Source organism: Coloeus monedula, assembly GCF_965178545.1.
Source record: "Coloeus monedula genome assembly, chromosome: 8".
NCBI lineage: Eukaryota > Metazoa > Chordata > Aves > Passeriformes > Corvidae > Coloeus > Coloeus monedula.
Window position 1 is genome coordinate 26,701,794 of NC_138788.1, and position 24,966 is coordinate 26,726,759.

The 24,966-nt window shown below is 44.4% G+C and overlaps 1 protein-coding gene across 1 annotated transcript in view; it reads right to left on the reverse strand.

The window, feature by feature from the left end:
- The window catches only part of SH3PXD2A (SH3 and PX domains 2A), a gene marked incomplete at its 5' end in the record, with an annotated part of 198,359 nt that overhangs the window by 108,712 nt on the left and 64,681 nt on the right, over nucleotides 1-24,966 (reverse strand). Inside the window, one exon of the mRNA XM_082285840.1 lies at nucleotides 20,469-20,560. Coding sequence (XP_082141966.1) covers nucleotides 20,469-20,560 — 92 coding nt within the window. The remainder of the gene's footprint in view (nucleotides 1-20,468; nucleotides 20,561-24,966) is intronic.

The following is a 24,966-nucleotide window of genomic DNA, read 5'->3' on the forward strand; positions in this document are numbered from 1 at the left end:
AAGAAGAATAAGTTCTGCAGTGTCAAATTCAACTCTCCAAAGGCAAAGGACCAACTCAGATTCCCAGTGCTTCTGGTCTTCCCCCCACTCCTGCCAGTCTCATCTCTGCCTTTGTGAAGCCTCCAGTATTTCAGCCTGTCGCCCAGCAAGGAGCAATTATTGATGGTACATCAGCACTACTGGTCAACCCTAATGGGGGCCTGCAGAAACACAAACTTGCTTCTGCCCCAAACTTTGGCAATTGGAATAGCCAGACAGGGCAGAGGCGAGGGAGCAGAAAGCCCAAGCTGAAGAAGGACAGTGTTGGCAGCAAGGTCAGCTGTGAGCCCATATCTTCCTGGAGTTAGTGGGGTTAGAGTGGAAGTGAAGTGATGCTCCTGGAAGAACTGCCTGGAGCAGAAGTGAACTGGCCCAGTGGAGGGAAGCCCAGAGCTGAACCGCAGGCCGCTCTCTGAAGGTCCCAAGGTCTTGGCTTGGCTTCTTTACAGCTGTTAGGGCTAGCTGCAGTTTGGCTGGTTTTAATCTGCAATTTACTCCCTCAATCCAGTCAGGATGGAAGAGAGTAAGGATGTGAAGCAACAGGACCATGGCACGCTCCCTGCATGCTGCTGGGACTATGGAATGAGAGATGGCCTGGGCCAGGTAGCACTGTCACACTGCTGTCCCTCAAACACAAGTCCTGCCCCTGTTCCCACCAGCTGGAGTCTGGCTGGCTCAGTCTGGCTGTCTCATGTGTGACCTCCAGGATCACAGAGGAGCTGTAGGCTCAGAGGAACAGGGAATGGATCCTCTTTGCCACCTGTCTAAAGGAGCAATGCAGCCTTGACTCTGAGACACAGTCTGCAGGTGATTTCTCACTTACAGTGACCCAGGTGACTTTTGCTTTGCTATGCATCCACTGATTTCCTTAAAGTCTTGTCCTGAGTCCCACTGGCAATCAGAGCAGACCTTGCCACAGGCAGCAGCAGCAGCACAGAGGAAATGCAGCAAATACATACAAAGTCCAGTCCTTTTTATTAGTGTTTCAGGTAGGGGAGAATTGTTGTAAGAATCCTGTACTGAACCCAAGAAATTGCAATTCTCTGCTTCTTATTTCCACCTCTGCGACCTCAGATCAAGTGGCACTTAGAAACCACCAGAACAGGGCTGAAGTTCCTTGCAACCTGCAAAGCTCAACCAAGAAACTCATCTCCAAACACTGGCAATGGCGGCCCCAGCTCTAATGATCCCCTTGGAGGCTCTTCTGCCTCTCAGCTAAGCACAGTAATACTGCATTACATTTATTCAGACCATATGTAATACACACAAGAGCCCATAAAAGCTTAAACAGCACAATAAACATTTGGAAAAGCACAGTGACCAGATTTATAGGTTTGGATACCTGCCAGCATGACCCACCAGAATCAGATCCTTAAGTTTTTGTGTAAGTCCAAGACATACACACAACACAAACACAAATGTGCTGTTATTCTTGGGAAAAAAAGATAAACAGCCCCCAAAGCCCATCCCTAGCACTGGAACATGACGGCCTTTCACTGTGTCTGATTGGACTTTGTTTAAATCAAAGCCATAAAGAAGGTCTTGGCGAGGAGAAATAAATGTAGCACGACAAAACTTCACCCCAGAGCACACTGTAAAACTGACAAAGAGGGAAAGACAAAAAGATTTAGACACTTAATTTCCACTGAAGGGGAGATGAGCCCTGCTGTAGAAAAGGAGCTGCGCTTTGCCAGATTCCAAGATAGTTTTGTACAAAGTTTCCTCCACAGGGATGATGTGATACCTCCTGTGCCACCTACCAGTTTGAAGGAAGGGGGTGATGGCTCAGCAGAACAGAAGACGTGTGAAATGATGACAGATCCCAGGACGTGCAAAACATTTTGTCCCAAGGAACGGCAAAAACCTTGAGCTTTGAGTACAAATGACTTTGGAATAGTGGGAGAGCAAGGCACCAGCGGGATGTAGAAGTTCCTCTATTTACCAAGCTTAAGAACAGATGAAAGAGTTCCAGTTTCCTGGCTTCTTGGGCATTTTATGACACTGGGTTTTTTTACCCCTTTTACATTTAATAACATCTATGGCTGAACATAGTATTTTGAATACCTACAGCACCTTCCAGTTCACAAAGATACTTCACAAGCAGGATTTAGCACAGCTGTGAGCATCCAGTGCTCAAGACAGAAACCAGGAGTCCTGGCACCACGTTTTGCACCCTCGTCCAGGGCAGAACCCCATCCCCAGATTTAAAGCAAAAGGAAAGAGATAAAAGAACAAGCACAAGATACTGCTTTTGAGAAACCTGCCTCATTTGTTATGATAAAGGAGAGCATTACGGATTAGCTGGCAATACAAGGAAGGAGTTGCCCACCTCCCACACATAATTTCCCACAAAATGTTTTTACAAGTTTAAGATGAGCTGCTACATAAAGTTATACAAAACAAAGACTAAAACTTGATGACAGATTTACTTACATAAGGCTCAGGACGTGATGATGCCCTTGCTGTTATAGGACTAGCTCAGAAGCACTGCTCCGCTTTGCTCATTAAACTGCAGAAAAAGGCTGTTTGTGTTTATCTGCTGCTCTGGGAGGTGGGTTGTGCACTGAGAACAAAAGCCACATGCAAGGGCGCATTCTCTCACCCACTGGCACGGGCACACTCAGGGACAGCTTTGCTTAGGACAAGATGTATCTTCAGCACCAGTGGCCACAGAGGACAGAGCAGGGGGGCTCTGGTCAGAATGCTGCAGGGTACCAGCTGCTGGGAAGACCCTCATTTGGTGACCACAAAATTAGTGAGAAGGCACAGAGTAGTGAAGGGTCCTGTGGGAGGAAAAGATGTGTTGAAGCATGGGCCATGTGGTGCGGGTAAATGGAGTATGTGCCAAGGGAATGTCTTAGTATCTCCTGGGAGGGAGGACAGGCAGTTAAAGGTCTGTGCAAGGTGGCTGTGCTCATGTGACAACTCACACAAGAGGAAGGAATGGGAAACACAGGACAGGCAGGGAGAGAACATAGCCAGGGGAAGGGCAGTGCACTATTGACACATCCCTCTTCCACCCCCTTGGGAAGGAAAGCTCTGCTCAAGCTCCAAAGTACATGTCTGCCTGAGAGCTTGAACAGCCCCAGCCAAACCTCCTTGCATAAACAAGGGGCTGGGGGTACCTCCAGCACAAGAAAGGGACATAAAAGACAACAGTGGAGCAGGCAGCTGAAGCAGAGAGCAGAGGACATCAAGGGACACAAAGGGCTGGCTCTGGACAAGGACTTGCAGATGGAACAATCTAGCCAAGTGTCACAAGGAGCCAAGCTTGCAGCCCTACACAGAGTGATGATTTCAAACAAAGTGTAGGCTCCTGAGCAATTTATCTTCTACAGCAGACCGTGCTCCCAGTTCTCACAGAGATTTGGTCGAGGAAGAAGAAGGAGACGCAGGTAACCATCAGCCCTCCTCCCTTCCTCCATGCTCACATGATCCTTTCCAGAACTGCCATGGGGCAGCTGGGCACAAATGTGGGCTCTTCTTCCACATCACAGCTACAGCCCACCCTGCTCTCCGTGCTGTGCTGGCATATGGGGAACTGTGGACTGGTTGTTATGTCACTTCTGCACAGGTATCTGCTGTTCATCTCAGGGGAGGGACTTCAGATCAGGCAATTCACCACAGTTTGGGGAAGAAGACAACAGGGTGAGGTCGATCTTGAGCTAAAGGTCCCCCTTCATAGGCTGATGAGCAAGGGATGAATGTGTATATTTTTAGAGGACTGTGAGACCAGTGGTTGAAGCAGAGAATTCAAGGGCATCCTGAAGACTAGTTCCCCTGTAGTCTAGAGCAAACTAGTTCAGCGTTTCTTTATCACATTTTCCTCAAATACGGAATTTTGCAAAAATTGACTCGGACGCTGACCCACTTCTGTGGATCCTGGGAGTTGTATATCAGCAAGTCAGACTGTTGGCATGCTAGCGGTGTTTGCAGAGGCAAATAGCAGAAAGTATGCCAGGAGTCACAACATGAGGCTAAAATCCAGACCTTCTGGCTCCTGTTCTATCCTTGGTGACCTTTCAAAACCACTTTCATACTTTTGCTTCCCTGGTTCTAAAATAAAACCTGTATTTCACAGTCAAGCTGAGAGGGTTCATGTTTGGGCCATACCTCGAGGTGTACACTGAGATAAGTCTATAGAAGGACAGTGCAGTACTATTGCCATTGCTAATACTGCATGACTTACATGATGCTTTCTTTTCCCTATTATTAGGAACAATCCCTGGGAAGATTTTGTTTCACGAAAAAAGAAATAAGATAGATTATAGACAGCTAGGGACAAAAATAATCCATTCCCATGTGGTTTGTGCTATTTAAAGGGACATAATACCTATTTTTGAAAAGACCAGTTTCAGAAGACAAACAACTGACATCTGTCAACATAAAGAAATTTGGAAAAATAGACTTAATACCATTTCCCAGAAGCTTTAGCTGTGCCTGAGATGACCCAGAGTACAGCAGCAAGCGGGTGGAAGCATGCCCTGTGTGACAGAGCCCAGCAATCTCTTCTGGCAGAACACAAGCAAGGAGTAGTTTTTCTAACCAATTTTTAGAGGAGGATCTTGGTTTCAAGCCAGGAGGTTGAAGGGTGAACAGAGCAGCACAGGACTTGGTGCACAGGGAGAATATTTTGTGCCACGTTCACACGTTTCTGTTCACTGTCCTGGCTATGGTCAGGTGGGAAAAAAAGTGATGCCGTCTGTTCAGCCTGAATTCCAATTCCATATAATGGGCTGAGTTCTCTTCTGCTGAAGTCGCTGGTGGTTGGACAGAAGCCACTGAGCTAACAACATCTGTGCCTCACAATGAACAACAGTTGGAGGCACCAAGAAACTGGCAGAGAGTGGGAATTTGCCCCAGACAGCACGAGATAAAGCAAGAAAGTCTTATTCCTCCTGCATTCCTTCTGCATCCTCCATGGCCATCTGCTGGGGAAAGCTGTCTGCTGGAATCCAGGGGTGCGAGGATGGGCTGAGGTGAGCGTGAGGCTGGAGCTGAAGGATGTGAGCAGACTGAGCAGGGGGACACAGCTGTGGGTACAGGGATTTCACAACATGGAAACCAGGGCAGGATCACTTTTGGTTCTGGCATGTCCTGACCCTTATGCAACAGCTGTGAAGCGTTGATCTCATCCTGGTCTACAACCTGGAGGTAATTTAGAGATGTCCACAAGGTGGAAAATCCCAAGCCACAGACTCTAGAGTTAGTTTGTGTGCAGTTAAATCTTTGTGTTTTGCTCTGGGACCAGCTAAAACTGCAGCAAAAACATTGGTAAAGACAGAAGGACACATTCAATTAGTGCTGGTGCTGCCCATACAGTTCCTGTCACTAACAATCAGTGGGAAATCAGCAAGATATATCTCAGACACAGCATTCAGAGGGAGATGCTCAGCACATCATCCACTGCTGTCTCATTTGTTCTGAACACTTAAAACAGAATGTTGGGGCAAGTACAGAGGGAACAAGGCTGAACATAGAAAAGTAAACTTGCTTTTCTTTGTCTATAATATTAATAGGCATATTATGCAATTTCCTTGGCTTACTGCTCCAGCAACTCTAGTTACAAGACAGGATGGGATTTCCTTGAGGTCATTCTCCCAAACTGTGGGAGTTGTTATTTTCCTGGCTCACCCACAAACAGAATGGTTTGCTCTTCTGAAATACTAATGTCCAACTGTTGAAAGGCTTTGCCAATCAAAACATTGTGGCCTTACCCCGTTTTAATAATCTAAGGCATCAATCTCCCCGTTAGTATTTGTTTGATGTGTTCTGCACCCTGCTGAAATATCCCCTCCAGACCTCCCTGAGCTCAGGCTCTGATTGAAGAGAGATGCCATGCATCAGGCCTGCAGCTTTCTCTCTGAAATGTTTAGCAGGGGATGGTGGTAAAATGTATTTATTTTCATGTATTGAGGAAAGACCATATATTCCAACCTCTTTTTTTTCCATCACTCAGAGATGGGCCTGAGGCCAAAACGGTGCTGCTAAGCTTGTTTTCTATTTAAAACCTTCATTTTTATTAATAACCCTTTACAGCCTACACACCAGCACTGCGGGAGTTGCATTTCCGTGTTATGTCATCGTGAACCGTTATGTATTTAATTCCTGTACCCACAAACCCATATGGACATCATTAAACACGCACCATACAGTACTAAAACTGTGTTCCATAAAGTGTGATTTAGAAAAAAAAAAGGAGCTATGAAGTGGGGATTTCTTTTTTTTTTTCCCTAAGGTCATGGGAAAATGGAGAAGTAGAGGAGAGAGAAGGTTCAGCAGTGCTGCAGGTTAGCTCACAGCTCTCCACGCCTGCAGATTGAGAACCCAGCCTGCCTTATCCACCATAGAAGATTAATTACCCAGGAACTCCAGGCTGGTGATGATGAATTTCTGTTTGGCGGATCACAGAGACAACTTCTACAAAAATTACAGGTTACAAAACAGCAAAAAACCTTGGTGATTTTATTTCTGCCGAGTTAGGTTTCCATCGCTTCTCCTTTTCTCCCTAAGAGTTGCCTTTAGCAAGGCAGAAGAGCAGGCTTCCCCATATTGCTGAGGGTTAGTTATCAGGGCCACTAACACATCTGAGGATGGCACAGGGTTTGCTCCCAGTTTCTGTTCCAGCCCCAGACTGGCTCGTCCTGGCTGTAGTCCATGCAAACAGCTAATCCAGCAACGAGGCAACTTGTGTGCCTTCTGTCATCCCTCTGTTACCTCTTATGTGGTATTGGTGATGAAAAGATATGGGGAAGGGAGAAAGTGATAGAAGAAATACATCAGAGAGCAAATAAAACCAGTTAACAGAGTGGGACAAATAGAAATAAGTATAGCAATGCTGGGGGAAACAGCACAGAACACATTGAGAAGGAAGGAAACAATATCCAAGGGATGTAAGGATAATGAAAAAAACCAGAGACAGCTGAAAATGACACAAGAAAAGATATGCCAACATGAGGCAGAGAAGCTGATGCAGACAAGGATAAAGCAGTCAGGTAAGAAAGCAAAAAGAAAGCAAGAGATAAGAACAAAGCACAATGTAAAAATGTCCTGCAAAAGATTTAGGTACATATGTAGAATAGGAAACAACAAGCAAATTGCCTACAACACACACTAGACACCTTACAGTGACCTAGTCCATTATACCAGAATGAGACCTGCCAAGCCCTCTTTGATGGATGAATTCCCTCTGATCACAGAGCAAGCACTGGCTGAAGTGAACAGACCACAGTGAAAATGGTATCTGACAGGATTTTACAGCAAGTACACCCAACAAAGGTGCTCTACGCAGCCTTGTGCTTATTGCTTTCTCTCAGAGTGGCTGCATTCCCTTACGGAGACTGTATTGATGCTTCATTGATTTTACAGCTACACAATTAAAAGGTCCCCTCAAAGATACACATGAAGGTACATACCTAATTGCTTTCATGCCCTTTTTAGTTTTGTGGATTTTTTTTTTAATGAAAAGATGGTAAAAATATATGCAGAAAAAGAGCATCCAGGGCACACACAAATTACTTGCTATATCAAACCTCTAAATGATCAGGCCAGTTAAGCCTTTCTGCTGTTTTGTGGCATCTGTGTTTAGGAGTCTCTGAGAGTAGATGTTACCAACCCTCATTTCTTGAAAGCTGGTGACTTATTCCAGTTAAAGCTGTTGTCTTGGCCCCAAAGCCCATGTGCACATACTCCATACCTGCCCATCTCCAGGCAAGAAAGAAGAACCAACATGATTTGCAGAGGGGCTACTGATGAATGAACTTCCTTTGTATCCCAGCCCTCTCCAGCATTTTTCATTCCCATCAAACAAACATACACATGCATATGCACACAAACAACGCTGGGTGCACGTGTGCTCCGCTGAATTCAATACAGTTACTGTGTAGAAAACGACCCACGTGCATAAATGTCTGGGGCAGGAGGAGGCTGCTCTCAGGATGCAAGTTTAATGTTATCTAGCTGCATTACTCTTGAGGTGAAATGTTTTTGACATGTGTCTCTGTTGGGCTGTGTCCTACTTCATTCAAAATCAGGAATTTGCTTTGATGTTTTGAAAATAAAGCCTTAAAAGAAGAAACAGACATGACTGGCAAAACTTTTTCAGGAAACTTGCAAAGGACCACTAAAGCCACAAGCTGTTAAATGGGTTTATTTTTGTCTATTTTGGGTAAGTGCTCTGTTAAACTGATCGTCACATATTCTACTTACACAGTTCCATGGCATGTGAGTATATCTGGAGTGAATGAATCTGAAGTGGAGATAAGACTGGAGGTTTTCTGAGCATATATTAGGATAGACAAAATCATGTCAGAAAGCAACATTTGTTTGTTAAAACCCCAAATTCTCTGTTTGCTGATATTAATTCAATCTTCCCTCAAACACTGCTTATCCTGCCAGGGACCAGGACGTATTGGGCAATAAACCAGGGATCAGTAGTTTATATGCCTGTCCACAAAAAAATTAAATATAAACTACTTGTCAGGAATCTGCAAGGACAAAATTTTCTGATTTATGAGGATGCCGAATGATTGAGCCAAGACTGTATTAAAAAAAAAAAAAAGCCTTAAGAGAAAGCAGACAAAAAAAGGCAGAAAAAAAGTACTAATTATATAAATCACTGGAGACTGGCCTTCCATAAGAAGAGGGGGAAAGGGACTGCTCTTATGATGCCTATTTCATCCCTTGCCTAACAATCCAAAAGCACGTAACTTTCAAAGAACTGCATTTTTTCACAGGCTGGAAGCACCACAAAGCATCCTTCATCAGCCTGGCCTTTTGGCTGTTCTCCTTCTCCAAATGCAAATGCTACATCTGGAAAAAGCAGTAATCCTCTCTCCTGCCTGAAAGCCTCCTTTTATCTCCGTTCTCCTCAGAACTCCTACTTCTTGCAACTACTCACTCCAACATACTACTTTATTGAAGGGATTCAAGGCTTTCTGCTCATCTGCTGAATGGCTGTCTCTTACGAAAACCCCAGCTCACCTCTGGAGCTCTCTCACTTGCTAGCACAGGTCACCCTGCCCTCCCTCAGCCAAGCATCTGTAACACAATTCCCTCCTGAACACTCAGATGAGCATGAGCACGATAACAATGAACATTAACAGAAGCTCATTTATCAGGGCTGGCAAGAAAAGCATCTCATTAGCTGGGATGGCCTGTGCAGCTCTGCCATGGGGGCTCCTCCTCCCCCAGGGGATGACACTGATGCATCACTGACGCTGTGAAGTGCATGTCCCACAGAGCCCTGCTTTGTGCATTGAGAGGAGACAAACAATAAGAGAGCTTTCCACTGACCTCTCGCTGCAAGAGTTTACAGCTGTTTGCAGCGTTTCTGTAGTACCCTGGCCCTTAGCTTCACTACAGAGATATGTGTGGAGGTGAAGGAACTAAGCCAGACCCAGCAAGATGCCTCAGCATCCAGGTCACCAGCTGCAGGGACTGCAGAGGTTATGTGCAAGCTGAAGAACCTTGCCATTGGGACTACAGAAAGTGCTCAGTTTTCTTACCCATATGCCACCCAAATTTAGGAGCTGTTGCTAAAACGTCCCATCTTGTAGAAAGAAATGTAGAACACTGGCAAGATGTACCGGTTCCCCCTACAAGAGTAAAAGCTGCCCCCGTTACTACTCAGTCTGCATACCTTGTTTGCATTTGCTCTTATTTTCAGGGGTTGATGACAGCCTTACACCCCACCTTCTGCTCCTGTGTTCTGAATAGCTGAACTAACTGTCCTCACTTGGGGTGAAAATTCACAGCACCACTGCCATTGTCATGGTGCTGTGGCAGGGCTTTTTCACAGCAAAACCCTTCCTGCTCCTCTTCTATTTCCCAAATATTTTCAATGCCCTAACCAAGGGTTGCAGCAGGGCTTACACTTTGATGCATTCATGAGTCCTTTTTCTGCTTGCCAGATGCTGGCACAGAAGAACGGGATCATCTATGTGGCTGATGCTCTGCCCGCTGGAAGAGTTGAGGAATTATGTAGGCAGGACCAGACACACCACAGGACTGCCAGAGGCAGATCAAGTCCCAACCACACAGAGACCTGGGCACCACTGCAGAAGGGGTCACCTGCAAAGCCGTCTGCCAGATGTCTCTGTACGTGTTTGTTTACTCCACAGCCATCCCGCTGCTCAGTAGGGCTGATTAAAACTGTTTAGTTTTGGGGATTTGGGACCACATTTCAACAGGAACTGACAGGTTCATTTTTGGTTAAATGTTTTCATGAAAAGAAAGCTCCTCTTTTACTCAGATTTAGAGGATAATCCACATCTCCACAAAATAGTGCGTTTTGCAATATGATTAATTATGCATCCTCAAGGACTATGCAGCTTCCCTAGCAAGAGAGGATGATGTTGCTGAGGTTCAAATCACCAGGAGAAGGACCAGCAATCTATCCAATGGGGAGCAGCAAAGACAGCAGCATTGCTAATTCACTAGTGCACCAGGACAGCTTTAAACCTCTGATGAACACTGTCTCTGGCATGAGTCACTCACACTTCACTCATGGCATGCTTGGATGGGAAAGCAAAAGGTTTATCTTTTAGATATGGTGCCCCAGCCATCCCAGCCCTACAGTTTTTGCCATGGTTGACTTCTCATAAAGCAAAACAGACATTTTTTGGTCCCAAACATTCAACGTTTTCTTCTTCTTTTATATTTTCAAGCACTAGCTATCTCAGGTTACTGGTGATTTTTTGTGGTGGTTCCCAAATGAGCCCGAACTGCTCTGATTTTTCAAACCCACAAGACTGTAATTGAAAGCAAATGTAATCAGACATATACAATGTTCTGAGGTTCACCACAGTGCACTGCAGTCAGCATTACTGGAGTGGCTGTTAAAACTCCTTGGAGCTGGGAAGCAAATACAGCTTGCAAGAATCCAGCAAATAACCAGCATTTATTAGATTATACTAAAGTATTGCAAAGCCACAGTCAATCCTCTATTCACTATATATCCAAGGTCTGTTTAAATGAACATCTTCCTGAGCTTAGGCCAATTGTTTTAAGAGATGAACAAGGAAACACAGCAAATTCTGCAATCCTTACATCAGCGTCAATCTCAAATAGTCCATTACTGTCAGCAGGGTCATTCCAATCAAACTCTGGCATAACTGGAAAAAGAAAGAGGCCCAGAGGCAAAGGGTATCTTTGAACCCAGACACACAGCTCTAGCTGGAGATAAGCAGTAGCAAATCCCTTCCATAAAATTCCCAAACAAGATGCAAGCATTAAAAGAGGGGATGGTGGTGTGATGGGTGGGGGGGGGGGTGTGGTTAATTGAATTCCCACTGGCTCTTGAGTCTGCACTTAAAAGCAGGTCTAGGGTTATCTGTGAAATTTCAATTAAATCAAAAGCTTTGATAACATGATAAGTCATTCCAGAGTTTGGAGTCAAAACATGTTGTTATTTGATCCTCTGCTTGTGTTTCTGGGAACAGCACGCATGAAAGACAGTCAGCAGCAGACCAGTCAGGAAGATGGAAAGGGTGGAAATGAATCCACCAATAGATCACTATGTCTCCTTCAGCCAGAGCCACTTGAGGTCTGGTATTTTTTTATACATACAGAGTCCTAAAGGCACCCCATTTCAGAGCAAAAGAGATCACCTCAGACATGTGTAGCACTCCAGGGGATGGCTCCCTACTGCTACAAAAGTTTTTTTCTTTCCAGGCTTGCTAAAAACAAGATTTTTACCTGCCATAGCATTGGGAGCTGAATGCAAATCTCTGTGATAGACACAAAACACTGAGCCCTATGTATGTAATGGAATGGGTTTCTAGCACAAACTCTTTGGTGGCCTGAGGTGAACAGGTTAAGACAGGTACGCCAAAAAATAATAATATGATTCAACCAAGTCAGAACTGAAAGCCAGCTCTCATCTCAACAAAATGCATGAGAGGCAGCAGCTCTCCAGAGAGATGTGACTTGCTTTACCTGTTGTTCAACACCATTTGATTGCTAAGGCTTCCTCCTCTCTCTTCAGAGGCAACTGCTGTATGCAAAGGGCAGTGCCAGAGACTCTCAAAGTCCTGTTTACTGAGGAACTACACCTCTGCTCACCAGAGTTTAGACAGAAATGCTTCACCTTAAATAAATGTGAGATTTCAACTCCACCTGGCCTGTGGTCAACAGCATTAAAATACATTGTACGCAATGCCTTCCCTTGTCACATATAGCACAGCCTGATAAGACCCTATCAAATGTAATGGGATGCCTTACTTTGCCCCTAAACAGCTCAAAATCACACACAGGGTCGCACTAGGCACATGTACATGAGAAAAACACTCCTTTTATATCCAGTGAGGCTACTGATCCTCAACAGTGCTAAAAACAAAGGGACTCTCCAGATAAGCAATGTCAAAATTACACAGCAATAGACAATAGGAAGAGCTGATCACTGAAAAACTCCCATCTGACCCCAGGCACCACTGGGGGATAATTTATCACTCTGGCAGCAACCACCCCATTGAGCATGTCTGTCCCTAGTGCCCTCCTCTTCAGAGTGAAAGAAGATCTTCATTAAGCAATAGTGCAACCGTATTATAGACACAGCAATGACAAGCTGGGCTCTTCTCTGTGATACAATCCTATCTGCAACATAAGCTGCCTATTCTTGCTTTCCAGAGATGTGACACACAGAGGACAAGACAGGCTATACTCAGTTCTGTCATTTAGTTAACAGAAAACTCCACCCCATCTCCTCCTGCCTGGCAGGTGATGAGTCAATGGTGACAGATACCTCAGTGTGCAATTAACCTGCCAGCAGGGGCTCACCAGAACAAGAAACCCAGATAAGAAGAGGAAGTCCTCATCCCTCTTCCTCTCCTCAGTTCCAGGCTTATCCACAAAGAACATCAGGATCAGACACTTGTCTTCTGTGTGGAGCTAAAGATCTCTTTTCTGTCTATCAGCACGGGCAGTTCAACCCTGTGAGCTGCAAACCAAGCATCACCTGCCTTTAAACAGAGAACTCCAGAAGATGCCATGTCATTGAGCCAAATCTCTCTAGAAGTGAGTACTCAAGGATAACTGATGCCCCAAATCCTTCAGAACAAGCTTGATAATCTCTGAATCCAGTTATTTTGGTTCTGATCCAATCCTACCTCATTAGCCCCCGTTTCCCCCACTGCCACAAATTCATAAATTTACAGTTTTGACTTTCTAACTGGTTTTGCATCTAGGAGCACCAGCAGAACAAGCTTTCCTGACAGATTTGGAAGTAATGTTTCTTCCAACATTGAGTGATGATCTTTAAAACAAATCATTTTTGTAACTGGCCATTTCTAAAACTATATTATGGAAAGGATGGGATTTCCTTACCAGAATCAAATCCTCTTAGCAAATCTTTGAAAGCAAAACTCTGCAATCTGAAACCAAAATTCTGCAGGTAGAGCCAGGAGATGCAAGAGGCCTTTCCAACATCACAAAATAAATCAATCAGACAGTAAGGAACAGATTTCCCAGTGCCCTGCATTAACCACTCAACTTCTCCAGAGGGAAAGAATTTTATGGTTTAAGTTAAACAGTAAGCAAACCGTTACTTTCAAGTCTACAAAACAGGCATTGGCAAATTATCAGCAGTGATTGCTCCTTTAGGATATGAACAAAAATTACTGGACAGAAACAAAGCTCTTGAGCCAACAGGTTTGGCATTTAGTTTTTCTAATGGCAACATCTCTGCATTTCAAAACACCTCTCAGTCACTACTCTTCTACAGTGAAAGAAAAAAGAAATTGTTTTGAATTTGTGCCTGTAAACAGTGAACTTTAACTAGCACTGACACTCTCTTGTGTTTCACCCCAGCAAGGCAGTGTCCAGTGCCACTGCTGAAGCTGCAGGGTGTTGGCAGAGCTCTTATCTCATTCCCACACTGATGAATTTCAAGTAAGTCTGTTTATTCTTAATCCATCCTGTGCCCATGACAGCATCCCACTTTTAAACCCTGCAGCCTGCTTATAACCAATCCAGGCAAAGCTATTTCTGTACACTTGGCTGCCAGTGCCGAGTGTCAGTACATTAAACTGTCTTTGCTCCTCTCAGCTCTGTGTCCTTTCACATTCAGGCCTAAAAGCACGAGCTAACCCAAATGTGATACCCAAGGCAAGGGATAAAAGCTCATGCTGTTCCAGCTGCCACTTTTCTGTAGCTATTTTTTGTGGTTGCTGGACCTATCTCATTTAGCATACTTTCTGTTTTTCCCAGGTTTATTGTTTGATATTTATCTGCATGTAATTTATTTTTTCATTTTCTGAAAGAGTAGCAAAAAAGATTCCAATCTTTTCTCAGGAAGGCTGAGTTATTTTCTGGTATCACCAATGCTGCAGCCAGTAGCAGATTTCATCAATACCCTCCCTTTGATATTCCAGTCCAAATGAGTTTATAAGCTACAAACAAAAGGGAAAGTCCCATGTGAAACTAAAGAAGAGACCGAGTAATGCATCTGTTACTTCCTTTTTTCCATTCCTGCATTGGCTTCATTTATTTAAGATAACAATCTCCAAGTGAGACCTTCCCAGAGATCACGAGCACTGATGAAAGGCAGCACACACAGGGGGATCTACAGCCCCACCTCACAGTGGCCGTGTCCCAGACTGAGCTCCTGCTCTCCAGGTCACAGGGGCACAGCAGGGGACTAGCCACACTTGCCTCCTCTATTCCTGAGCTGCCTGACCTCTCAGCCAAGACTGGGACAGTCCCACCCTGTGAGCAGGATACTGTAAAGCACTTCTGAGATCTAAAAGCCGAAGAAACATTTTTCCCACAAATTTAGGTGCTGAGGCCAAATATTACTAGCAATACAGCCCTAAACCAAGCACATTCAGAAAATAATCACAGGTGCTCCACTACACTGAGATACTCAAAGAGCTGTGGTAACTAATTCCCAGTGAAATCAGTGAGAGCTGGGTGACTAAGCAGGAGCAGCCAAGCAAGGCTCTTGGCAATCACAGCCCTAACCCATTATTGCATCCTTAGCTACCTAAATCTTGGTGAAGGTGAATAAATAATTATTTGAGAATATTTTATTTCAGATTTCTGCTGGGGATTTAAATTCAAGGCTGCGGTCAGGGCAGGGCTCACATATTTGATGCCCTTCAGGACAGTGGGTTTTAACTGCCTTATCCTGTCACAATCTTTATTCAGAACTTTTCCCACTCTGTGTTTTATATCATACTTCCCAGGTAAAAAAAACCACACAAAAATAAAACCTCTATCTCTCTTCTGATTTTGCATTTCTTAGGGAAATTAATTTCCATTCTGCATCTCTCAGGTGGAATGAATTTCCCAAGTAAAATGCGTGCATTGAGCAGTCAAAGTAACGGTGCCAAGTTCAGACTGTAACACCAATTGTCATCAAATGGTGCTGACTGCATTCCTAAATGATGTGGAAGTTATCTGTACTGTAAATCCTGTAAGAAAGAGCAAACACAAAAAAAGAATGCCAGCTTTCCTCACAGCACATCTGCTCAGAGACTCAGTTGTCCAATGTGCTGGGAAACACAATTCAAAATTGATGAAGTGTAAGTGAAATATAAGAAATTGAATATAAGGGATGAAATGTAAGCAAAAACATTTTCATAATATCAAACAAATCAGAATGCATACAGATATTTCACACATGAAAAATTTTCCTCCTCTACCCATAGGTAATTGAATTTTTATTACAGGGCAGATCAAAACACATTTGGGAAACAGAAATAACTGTATATAAACACAGTCATGCATATGGATAGAAAAAGTGTTATTAGGGAGCTGTGCTTTAGGACCAATACACTCATAAACCAAAGCAGCTTCCTTAACATGGTCACTCCATTACCCTGGCTATTTCTTTCCAGTATCCTTATCAGGAATTTGTAATACATGAAGAATAAGGGGAGAATCCAGCTTCCATTTAACACTAGCTGCCTGGCATCAGAGCATCTGAGTGTTACACCAATATTTATTTGATAGAGATATGATCAGTAAAGCTCATGGCTACAGACCACAATAGAGCATTTCTGTTCTTTAGTAAAGGCACCTTCAGCATTAACTCCATTTTCGGCATCAACCCTCATAATATGTCATTTAAGTCCCCTAGCTTTTCTGGATTTGCATATTGTTTGAAAATTGCTTTATGATTCTTACAGGAAAATTATTCTCAGATAGTGAACACTGCTTTAAATTCAGCTTCTAATATTATTAGTGGTGGTTTAAACAGAAATCTTGTTTGAGCCTGCATGCATTTCTGTAGGGGTAGTATTGGAGAACTGAATCCTTGGCTCTTGATCTGCTCTTTAGACTGGATCTAGACACAGAAAGAAAAAACGAACTCTCACAAGAGTGGTCTGGCTGTGATATTTTGAACCTTGCTGCAAAAAAAGCCCTAAAACCAGTAGACCATATGCAATGTCTAATTGATTAATCCTACTTTTTGGGTATTCCTGTTATTTCTAGTAAAACAGAATCATTTAAAAAATTGGTTTCTGAGATTTTGTTTGTTGACTGTGAGCCCTGGCCTGACCTCAGCCTTGAATTTAAATCCCCAGCAGAAATCTGAAATTAATCTACCTCTGGTTTAGTTATCAGTAATTATAATTATTAACAGAAGTATCCAGTAAATGAATGGTTTTCAGTGACATGGTGTTTACTTAGAACAATGGATAAATAAAAATGCACTTCCTTCTTACCTTTTCCCATGGCAGTGCAGGATCTGGCCTTTATGTGGGCATGATAAAGGACACAAGCCCAGACACTAAAATGTCACATACTGGAAACATAAGCAGTTGAAAACTGTTCCTCCTGTACCAGGGCCAATGGTTTGAAGCTTGCTTTCCCTGCAAGCTTCCAAGGGAATCCAGGGGGTGGAGCGAGAGCAGCTGAAGCAGCTGCCCCAGGAACACCAACGCTGGAACTCCCAACACTGCCTGGCACATCACTGCTCCCATGGCCTGCCAGCTCCCTTGCAAAAGCCATGCTTTCACCATGTGAAACAGCCTGAGAATGCTCCCAGACCATTCCACACAGGAATTTAGTGTTCTCCTATGGTCTCTCCCATGTCACATGAAGGAAACCTGCTGTTGGGAGCTATCTGGCCTGGAGCTATCTCCATCAGCAGGAGCAGGCTTGGAGAAGACGGTCAGCCAGTACAAATGCTGAGATTTCTTGAGACATCACTCCAGCTCTCCGCCTGTAAGCTGCTGTACCCAGGAGAGATTTAATGGGCTGGAAGAAATACCTTCTGCCTATTGTCACAGGACTCAAAAAGCCTGGACCATCACCAAAACAGGAAACAGAAAACCTAAGCTGTGAATCCAACCGAACAAATTGGCCGGATTATTACAGCGTTGGGAAAGCCCAGCCTTTATTACAGCTGGATTGTGTGCTCCCGGCACTGCGGGCAGTCGGAGCACGGCAGCAGTAGGAAATGACTCTGTAGGGAGCAGCCACTGAGCCAAACACGGCATAACGCGGACAGGACCGCACAAAGAAGCAGGGAGGAGGCAAGGGTAGGGCAGATGAAGGGCTGTAAAGAAGAAGCCAGCAACTCTCTTATGAGAGTGCCTAAGGAACTAAGGGAGATTTTGGGTTCTTTCAGGACAATAGGAAGAGAAGTGAAGAGGTCAGCTTTGCGGCTGAATTAAGGCAGCACTACACAGATTAGTGCACCACTGCAAGCCATGGCTCAGCAACTAAAGGCATGGATACCTCTCTGCACATCCCACCTGCAAGGTAAACTAGACATTTTTGTGTCTTCTCCCTTGAAGTTTAAGCTTCCATGTACTTCTGTCTGGAAGCATGTGCTCAGTCACTGATATGCAATAACTCAATGGACTCTCTGGGCTCAACAACCCAAATGCCCAAGGGATTAAGGTTACACTCCTGAAAATTCATTAGTTAATTAAACCCTAGGTCAGGCTTTGTCTTATGAGGCCAAGCTGCTGCAGAAAAACTGAGCAGGTCAACATGAAACTAAAGATCACCTTATCGTGCACAGAGAGGAGACATGAAGGCAGCACAAGCAATTCTGTTCTACCATCCCTTGCTGGCTGAGTCACTTGTTTATTGTTCTTTAACCCAGCAAGTTGAATGCCACGTCTATGCTGACAGATCAACACACAAACCACCTCTGTGCTGAAGGCTAAAAGAAGCAGCTGAAGAAATAGATAAAATAATTAGGATAGTCTAGATGCTGCCCCCAGGCTACAGCCCAGCTACCTCCAGTGAGATGAATGATGGACCATGAGGTCCAGGGAAGACCGAATTCACAGGGCTTGGGCACCACTGGCTCACTGTTTCTGGAGGGGCTTGGCAGAGTAACAAAACAAGGGAATAAATTTGGATTTCTCTGGAATCGTGCTCCTTCCTGCAGTGCCTGCTGAGGTTCAGAGTCGCCCTGGAGGTGTCCTTCCCCCAGACCCTACACAGTGGTCCAGTGAGCCTCAGATCTCCTCCCTTCCCCCTCAGTTCACAGAAGAAAAACACTAAGATGTTTCTGTTGGCTTTTACATCATCTTTTTGTAGAGACTAATCTTCAGTTTCAACAATACATCTTTTGTGAAGCACTCCCAGCAGAAACCTTAGACACCTTCCCTAAGATCTGTTTGCTTACAGAAGACGAGGTAGGATTTGTTTAAACCCAGCTAGATTAATGTCTTGCAGACATTAGTGAAGTGAGATTTAATCAGGTTATTGCTCTACATTTTCCAGGGAAATAAATCACACTTATTACTAGGTTGGAATAGGATGCAAGGCTTGGGCTGAGAACATCTAGTCTTTTTTGTTTTTCCAGAGGGGAGTGAAGAGATAACTTGAAAATTCCTGCAAGACTGTCAAACAGGCCCTCTACAACTTTGAGTAGGGACAAGGGACACAAGCCATAATGGCTAGTGTATGTCTGGGATGGGCCTGGGTTCCAATCCCCTGCCTTGCAGAGGTGCTGCAGGGTCTGCATCAGTACAGAAAGCAGACAGGAGTTTTAAGCAGACTCACAATGTCCATTTGAGATCCTCCATGCGAACTCTTCCATAACTCTTGGGACCTAACTCCTCTTCTAGGTGTCTGTTTCTGCCTGGCACATGGGGATGTGTCCTTGCATCACAAATGGGGTGCTGTGGGATCAAGCAACCTTTGCAAACCTACTTGCAGACCCTAAATGGAAACTGTGATAATCAGCAGATCTCAGAGTGTGACAGGCTTATTTTGTTGCAGTGTTTTCTAAATTTGCAATATGTGTTTAACAATGAACAAGCAACTATATTTATTCTCACCAAACATTTTTCTAAAACAAGGCCAGATAGGAAAAAAAAAAAAAAAAAGCAGCTCTTCATCCAGACTTTTGATTTAAAACTTCTCTTTCCTTCATTCATGAAACAAAAAAGACTTTGCTCTCAGCGATGCTAGCAGTGTTTTCTTTAGTACACATGCTAATACATCCCCTTGTACAAAACCATGCATGTGCAAGAAACAAAGTCTGGGAAATCAAATTGCAAAGGTTCTCCTCCCTTTTTCACCAGCATGGGAGCAGACAGCTGAAGCCAAATACAAATCTTTCTGATAACTACAGGTTTGCATGTGCTGAAGTCCCCAAACCCCATAAGCTTTGCATCCATTTCCTCTTATCCGGTGGGGCTGTGCAAACACGGGACAAAGCAAATTATGGTAACAGAGCCTGCAATCAAGTTTCAAATCATGCAACAAAGCAGCACAAAACACAGTGGGACCAAGTCAAAATCCTATTGCAAAGTACAATAAAACATATCCTGTTTGGGATAAAAGAGAAAAGGAAATACCAGGCAAGGCAGCACTGTTGCTTGTAAATACCCTCCTGCCAACACTTTCCCTGGATAAATTAGTCCTATGAACCCTAACTGCATCAGCATGAATCAGCCTGTCTGCTCCAAGGTAAAGGCTACAATCCTGTTTCGTGTTTAATGGGAACTCTTTCCCTCCTCCGTTTCTTGGCTTCCTGCTAAGAAAGAATAGACTCTCCAGAGACAATTTTGGATCTGGACCACAGTCTTGCTCCCTACAGATAACTAAGTATCTCTGGGCAGGAGTACATTTAAAGAAGCAGCTGGTAATTAGGAACCAAGTGCTTACTGGCAGGATTTCCCCCTGCTACTGAGCCAATGCTTTTTGGGAACTAAATGACTCTTTGGCGATAGCTATCAGGTAAAACCCACAAACCAGGGGAGGTTCCCGAACCATGAGCAAGAAACAATGCAAAGGTGGGTGGAGGATGGCTGAAAATTGTGTCTGAGCGTTGCCTGACTTCCCTGTCCTCCACTCACCCAAAGTGGTTGTGTGTAACTGCTGGGCATTTTCTAGGTAGTGCTTGAAAGCAACAAAATCCGTTCCCACGTCTACAGCAGTAATAAAAACAAATGACCTTTTCCTTCCAGCTAATCAAACTGTACTGAGCAGCACTGGAAAACCATCACAACACTTACTCTTTTGGAGGGTTAAGGTCTTCTGGGCGAGCCTCGAAGAACCTGAAGACTTCATCGCACTGTGAAATATGGGGAGGAAGCCGAACCAGCGCCTGCAAAACAAAACAGGGAGTGAGAAGCACTTAGACATAAGCCAAGTTTGAAACCTGGCCTCAAAAATCTAAACTACCAAGCAAGAGGAGGCAAAACAGTCCTGGCAGGGGGAAAGGAATACTGAAGAACAGCATCACGCCTGGCTGCTTACCTGAGAAGAAAGGAAACAGAGAGCCCTGACTGTAAATGTCAAGTAGGATTCAATGAACTCAGACAAGCAACAGATCTTAGAACCAGCCAATGTAATTTATTTTGCCATGTGTTCAAGAGCAGAATTTGGTCCACAAGTGCAAAACCATGATGCTGCATAGGTAAGTGCTCTGTGGCTGGGACAGTCTGTGACGTGGGCTTGCACAACACCTCAGACACTGAGGTTAGGGCTTACGGCCCTTATGTCAATGCACACAAATTCAGCACCCACTAAGACAACAGATTAATGTGCTCCATAAAGCTTTCCATTAAGCACTGCCTACACAAAAAGCCGAGTTCGCTAAAAAAACCCCATAACCAAACCAAACAATAATTTGCTCCTAAATTAACAGGACAGGAAGTTTGATTAAGTGTCTGAAAAAACCAAATCAAACCCAACCAAAACACAGAGAGGCTTTTTCTACATGAAGAACAGCACATCCTGGCTAACAGTGTCTGTGCACTCGCCTTGGCAGAGGGACACAGCACTTGTCACATTCAGCAATAGCTTAGTACAGTCTGGACATCACCTACATTATGTTGAAGCAAACTGGAAAGCGAGACTCAAGAGAAGCACACAAGGCACAAACATGCTATGAATTTGCTGTTCAGAATCTAGAGCCTGATGGTGCCAAAAGAGGTCAAAGAGCTGTCCTCAGCCCACAGAGATGGGGCAGCAGCTCTCAGTGACATGCCTCCGAGACTGCCTCCAGAAATGACAAGCAGGAGAGGAAAAGAGGCTGGACTTCGCCTCCTCCTGTGCTAAATTATATTGAAAATAGGCCAAAGGTTAAATATAGACCAAGCTTCTTAGAGTTTCTGTAAACCTGTTTGACAAAATGAGATTGTCTGGCTCTTCTCCTAGTTGAAAGTAGGACAAACAATCTTGAAAGACAGATGAAAAACTGCACCAGAGCTAAATGAAGATGCATTAAGGTGAACAGGTAATATTAACCGTGAGACATCTGACTGTTCTTGGTCAGACACACCAGAAGGTCCAACCAAAGCACAAAGGCAGGACAGGGCAGTTGGTTACCACCACAGTGGTTTTTAACAAGGCTCTGAAAGTGGCCAGATTTGTTTCCAAGACCCCATTTTCTTGGGGATGTGAAAGAAAAGAGTTGGAAATATCCTGCTGTGAAACTGCAGGTCTCCAGTATTAGATGATGGGGTCTTGTTTTGAGGTGTTCAGAAATTCAAAGTCAAATGCTTTCACACCTACAGCTCTCATTTTCTTTGTGAAGGGATGTTATAAAAACATTAGGAAAATTCATTTGGTATCACTAGACCTGTGAAGAATGAGGATCTGACCTTTGGTCATATGCAATTGCACTACAGAGCTGAAAAAGATACCCTGCAAAAAGGAAGCAGCATCAGATGCAGAAGCCAGGCAACAGCTTGGTGAGTCCAAGTGCCAGGGTAAGCACCACTGGCTGCTGCACTAAGGCAGGATGAAAAGGAACAGCTGGCAATCTCAAGCACTTTTATGTAAACAAAGGATGCCCTCGTCTCCACTTCTGTGTGTTCAAACTTGCCTAAAAGTGTAACAAAGGTGTGAGCTCTGCCTTTATTCCTACTGTACATAAACACATGCATCCAGCTGGCAAACCAGGAATAACACTGGGAAGTCAGGAAGTGCCCAGGAATAGTAACAATCACAGCATTTTGAAAGAGAAATGCCTCACCAGCATGGGCTAACAAGAACATAAACAACACTTACTCATCTGCACCTCAAGCAAGAGACAGCAAAGCAATGCTGTCTAACCAACAGTGGATGGAATTGATATTTAGCACTGGCTCTACTACTCACACCCTTCTTGGTTAGGGCAGGTTACTTAACCTCTTTTCATCAAATTCAGCTGGGATATATCTTCAGTTAACCCCTTACACTGCTGAGCAATAACACTTACCTAATCTGCAGAAAGATTAGGAGGCTTAGATGTTCAATATCTACAGTGTGTTTTGAAATCCCAAAGGGTTCAATCCTGCGCAGTCAATGGGGCAAGAGCAAGCACTGCAAACGATAGGTATCATTACTAGAGAAACACAAACACCCGAGTTACACCCATTGTGGGGGGTCTCAGCATCAGACACCTTCTCAAAGAGCCACCACTTCCCCACAGGCCACAGGTGCTCACCCTTCCCAAGAACCAGGCTCCATATGTCAATACTGAGCTGGAGCACAGAGTGGGTTTTCAGCGACGGAGGAACGCAAAGCTGATGTGGAGATTTTTGTTTCTAAATCAAGGGAAGCTTTGGGAAATCTGAACCTCCTGAATCAGTGGTTGGCTGCCTGGAAATCTCCACAAGCACTGTGGTCCTGCCAAGCAGAAGGGGGTAACTGAAAAGCACTTCTCTGACTCCAGGCTTTTGCAGGGTATGGATAAAAATCAGCCAGTCATTTCCACACCCATCCATCCACCTTCCCACCCTGGGGTAGGGCTGGCTCTTCTGCTTCTGAATCATCTCCCAAAATGCTGCAACTTCCAGCCTTATGCAGATGGACTGAAATCCACCCCATAGTAACTTGCCATTGCATGTTTTATGGGAAGCTCAGGTGTAAAGTCCAGCCAGTCAATTTTTACTTTTTTTTTTTTTTTTAAAGGAACAAAACCTGAAGAAGTGGTAAGAAACTCTAAGAAAGGGTAAAAAAGGTGCAAATGAGTATAAACCCAATCAGAATCCTTCTATTAATTTTTGAATAGCAGCAGGGAGCAGCAACACTGTTTAGCGAAACAAGTGTCTCTTCAGCAAATACACAATATTCACTATGAACAAGTCAAGGCCAACACAGTTCTGGTGAGCAAACAAAAAGTGCATTGAGGAGATGAGTGACATCACTGTCACTCTGCAAGGGGAAAATACAAGCTTCTGGCATTTCCAGCAAGACAGTTCCAGGGCAAAGCTGCAACAGCCTGAAGGAAAGACTGCAGGGTCAAGGGAAGAAGTGTAAAGACAAAGAGGAACACAGATGGTGAAAGGACAGAAAGGACAGGGAAGTGACATTCTTCTGGGGATGTGGAAACCAGAGGTAAATACACACAGCTACAAACAGCAAGCATCCAGGAACAGCAAGGAACTCGCACAGGAAAGGTGAGAGACAAAAAGTGCCAGCAAGCAGAATTCAGCCTTGCACAAGCATCAAGTACTATCAGTAATAGCATGTTTCCTTGCTTGGCATGCACAGGGGGATGTGCACTGCTCAGTCCTCACACATCCCTCAGGAGATAGGCTTTCATGTGTCATTCCAGCCTGTAATGATGTCTGTCTCTATATTACAGGTTACAGACAGTCTTGCAGAGCAGATGACTTGAAAGGCAGTTGAAAAGCAGTAACGTGAGGCAGGGCGTGAGCAGGCAGCCGTCGGTGCTGGGGATGGCCAGCCACGCTCACAGCACCTGTGGAAAGCTGCGGCGTGCTGCACACAGCAATCGAAGCCAGCAGAGCACCAAGTGCAGGCAGGGGATCATTGCTTAAGGTTACATGAACCGGAAAAAACTGCTCTGTGGGGCTGTATCACAGCTCAAAGGCTTCATGGAATACATGGTATAAAACCCTGCAGGTACTCGTAACGATGCACTGAGTGCTGTGGGTTACATTTATGCAGAGATGTTTATAAAAAACTGATGCACAGATGTGTGTATGCAGAGATGCACAGCACATCTGTGTGTATATATGCACAGAATGGTATTCACCCCACTGAACTTTATGTGTCTTAAATGGGAGGCTGCTCACACTTGTCTACCAACTTGTATCATCACTAGAGAAAGAGCAACATCTTCAGAGGATGCTTTGTCTACCCCCTGCCATGGGTGTCTGCAAGGGGTGAATCACTGATTGTCTCCACACACCCTCTAGAGACACTTTGGATGCACAGCTTTTAAATCCCTAATATCCAGTGGTTTATTCCCAGCTCTGCATACAAATACACAGGGCCAGCTCACGATATTGCACAGTTAGGACTCCCTTACTCTTCCTCTAATTGTTTATCATTTTCATTAACATTAATCACTAGAGCCAGATGTTTGGGAATGGTCATGAGCCCAGCAAGGGGGCAGGTGCGACTAAAATAGATAATTTCTCAGAACAAAGAAATAAATTGTTTCATCTATAGAAAAACACCTTCTGTTTGTCTGAGAGCCTCCAAGCTTGAACTAAAGCACTGAAGTGGTGGATGGCAAACACTGACAGGCAGAGAAGTGGATGAAGAGTGCAT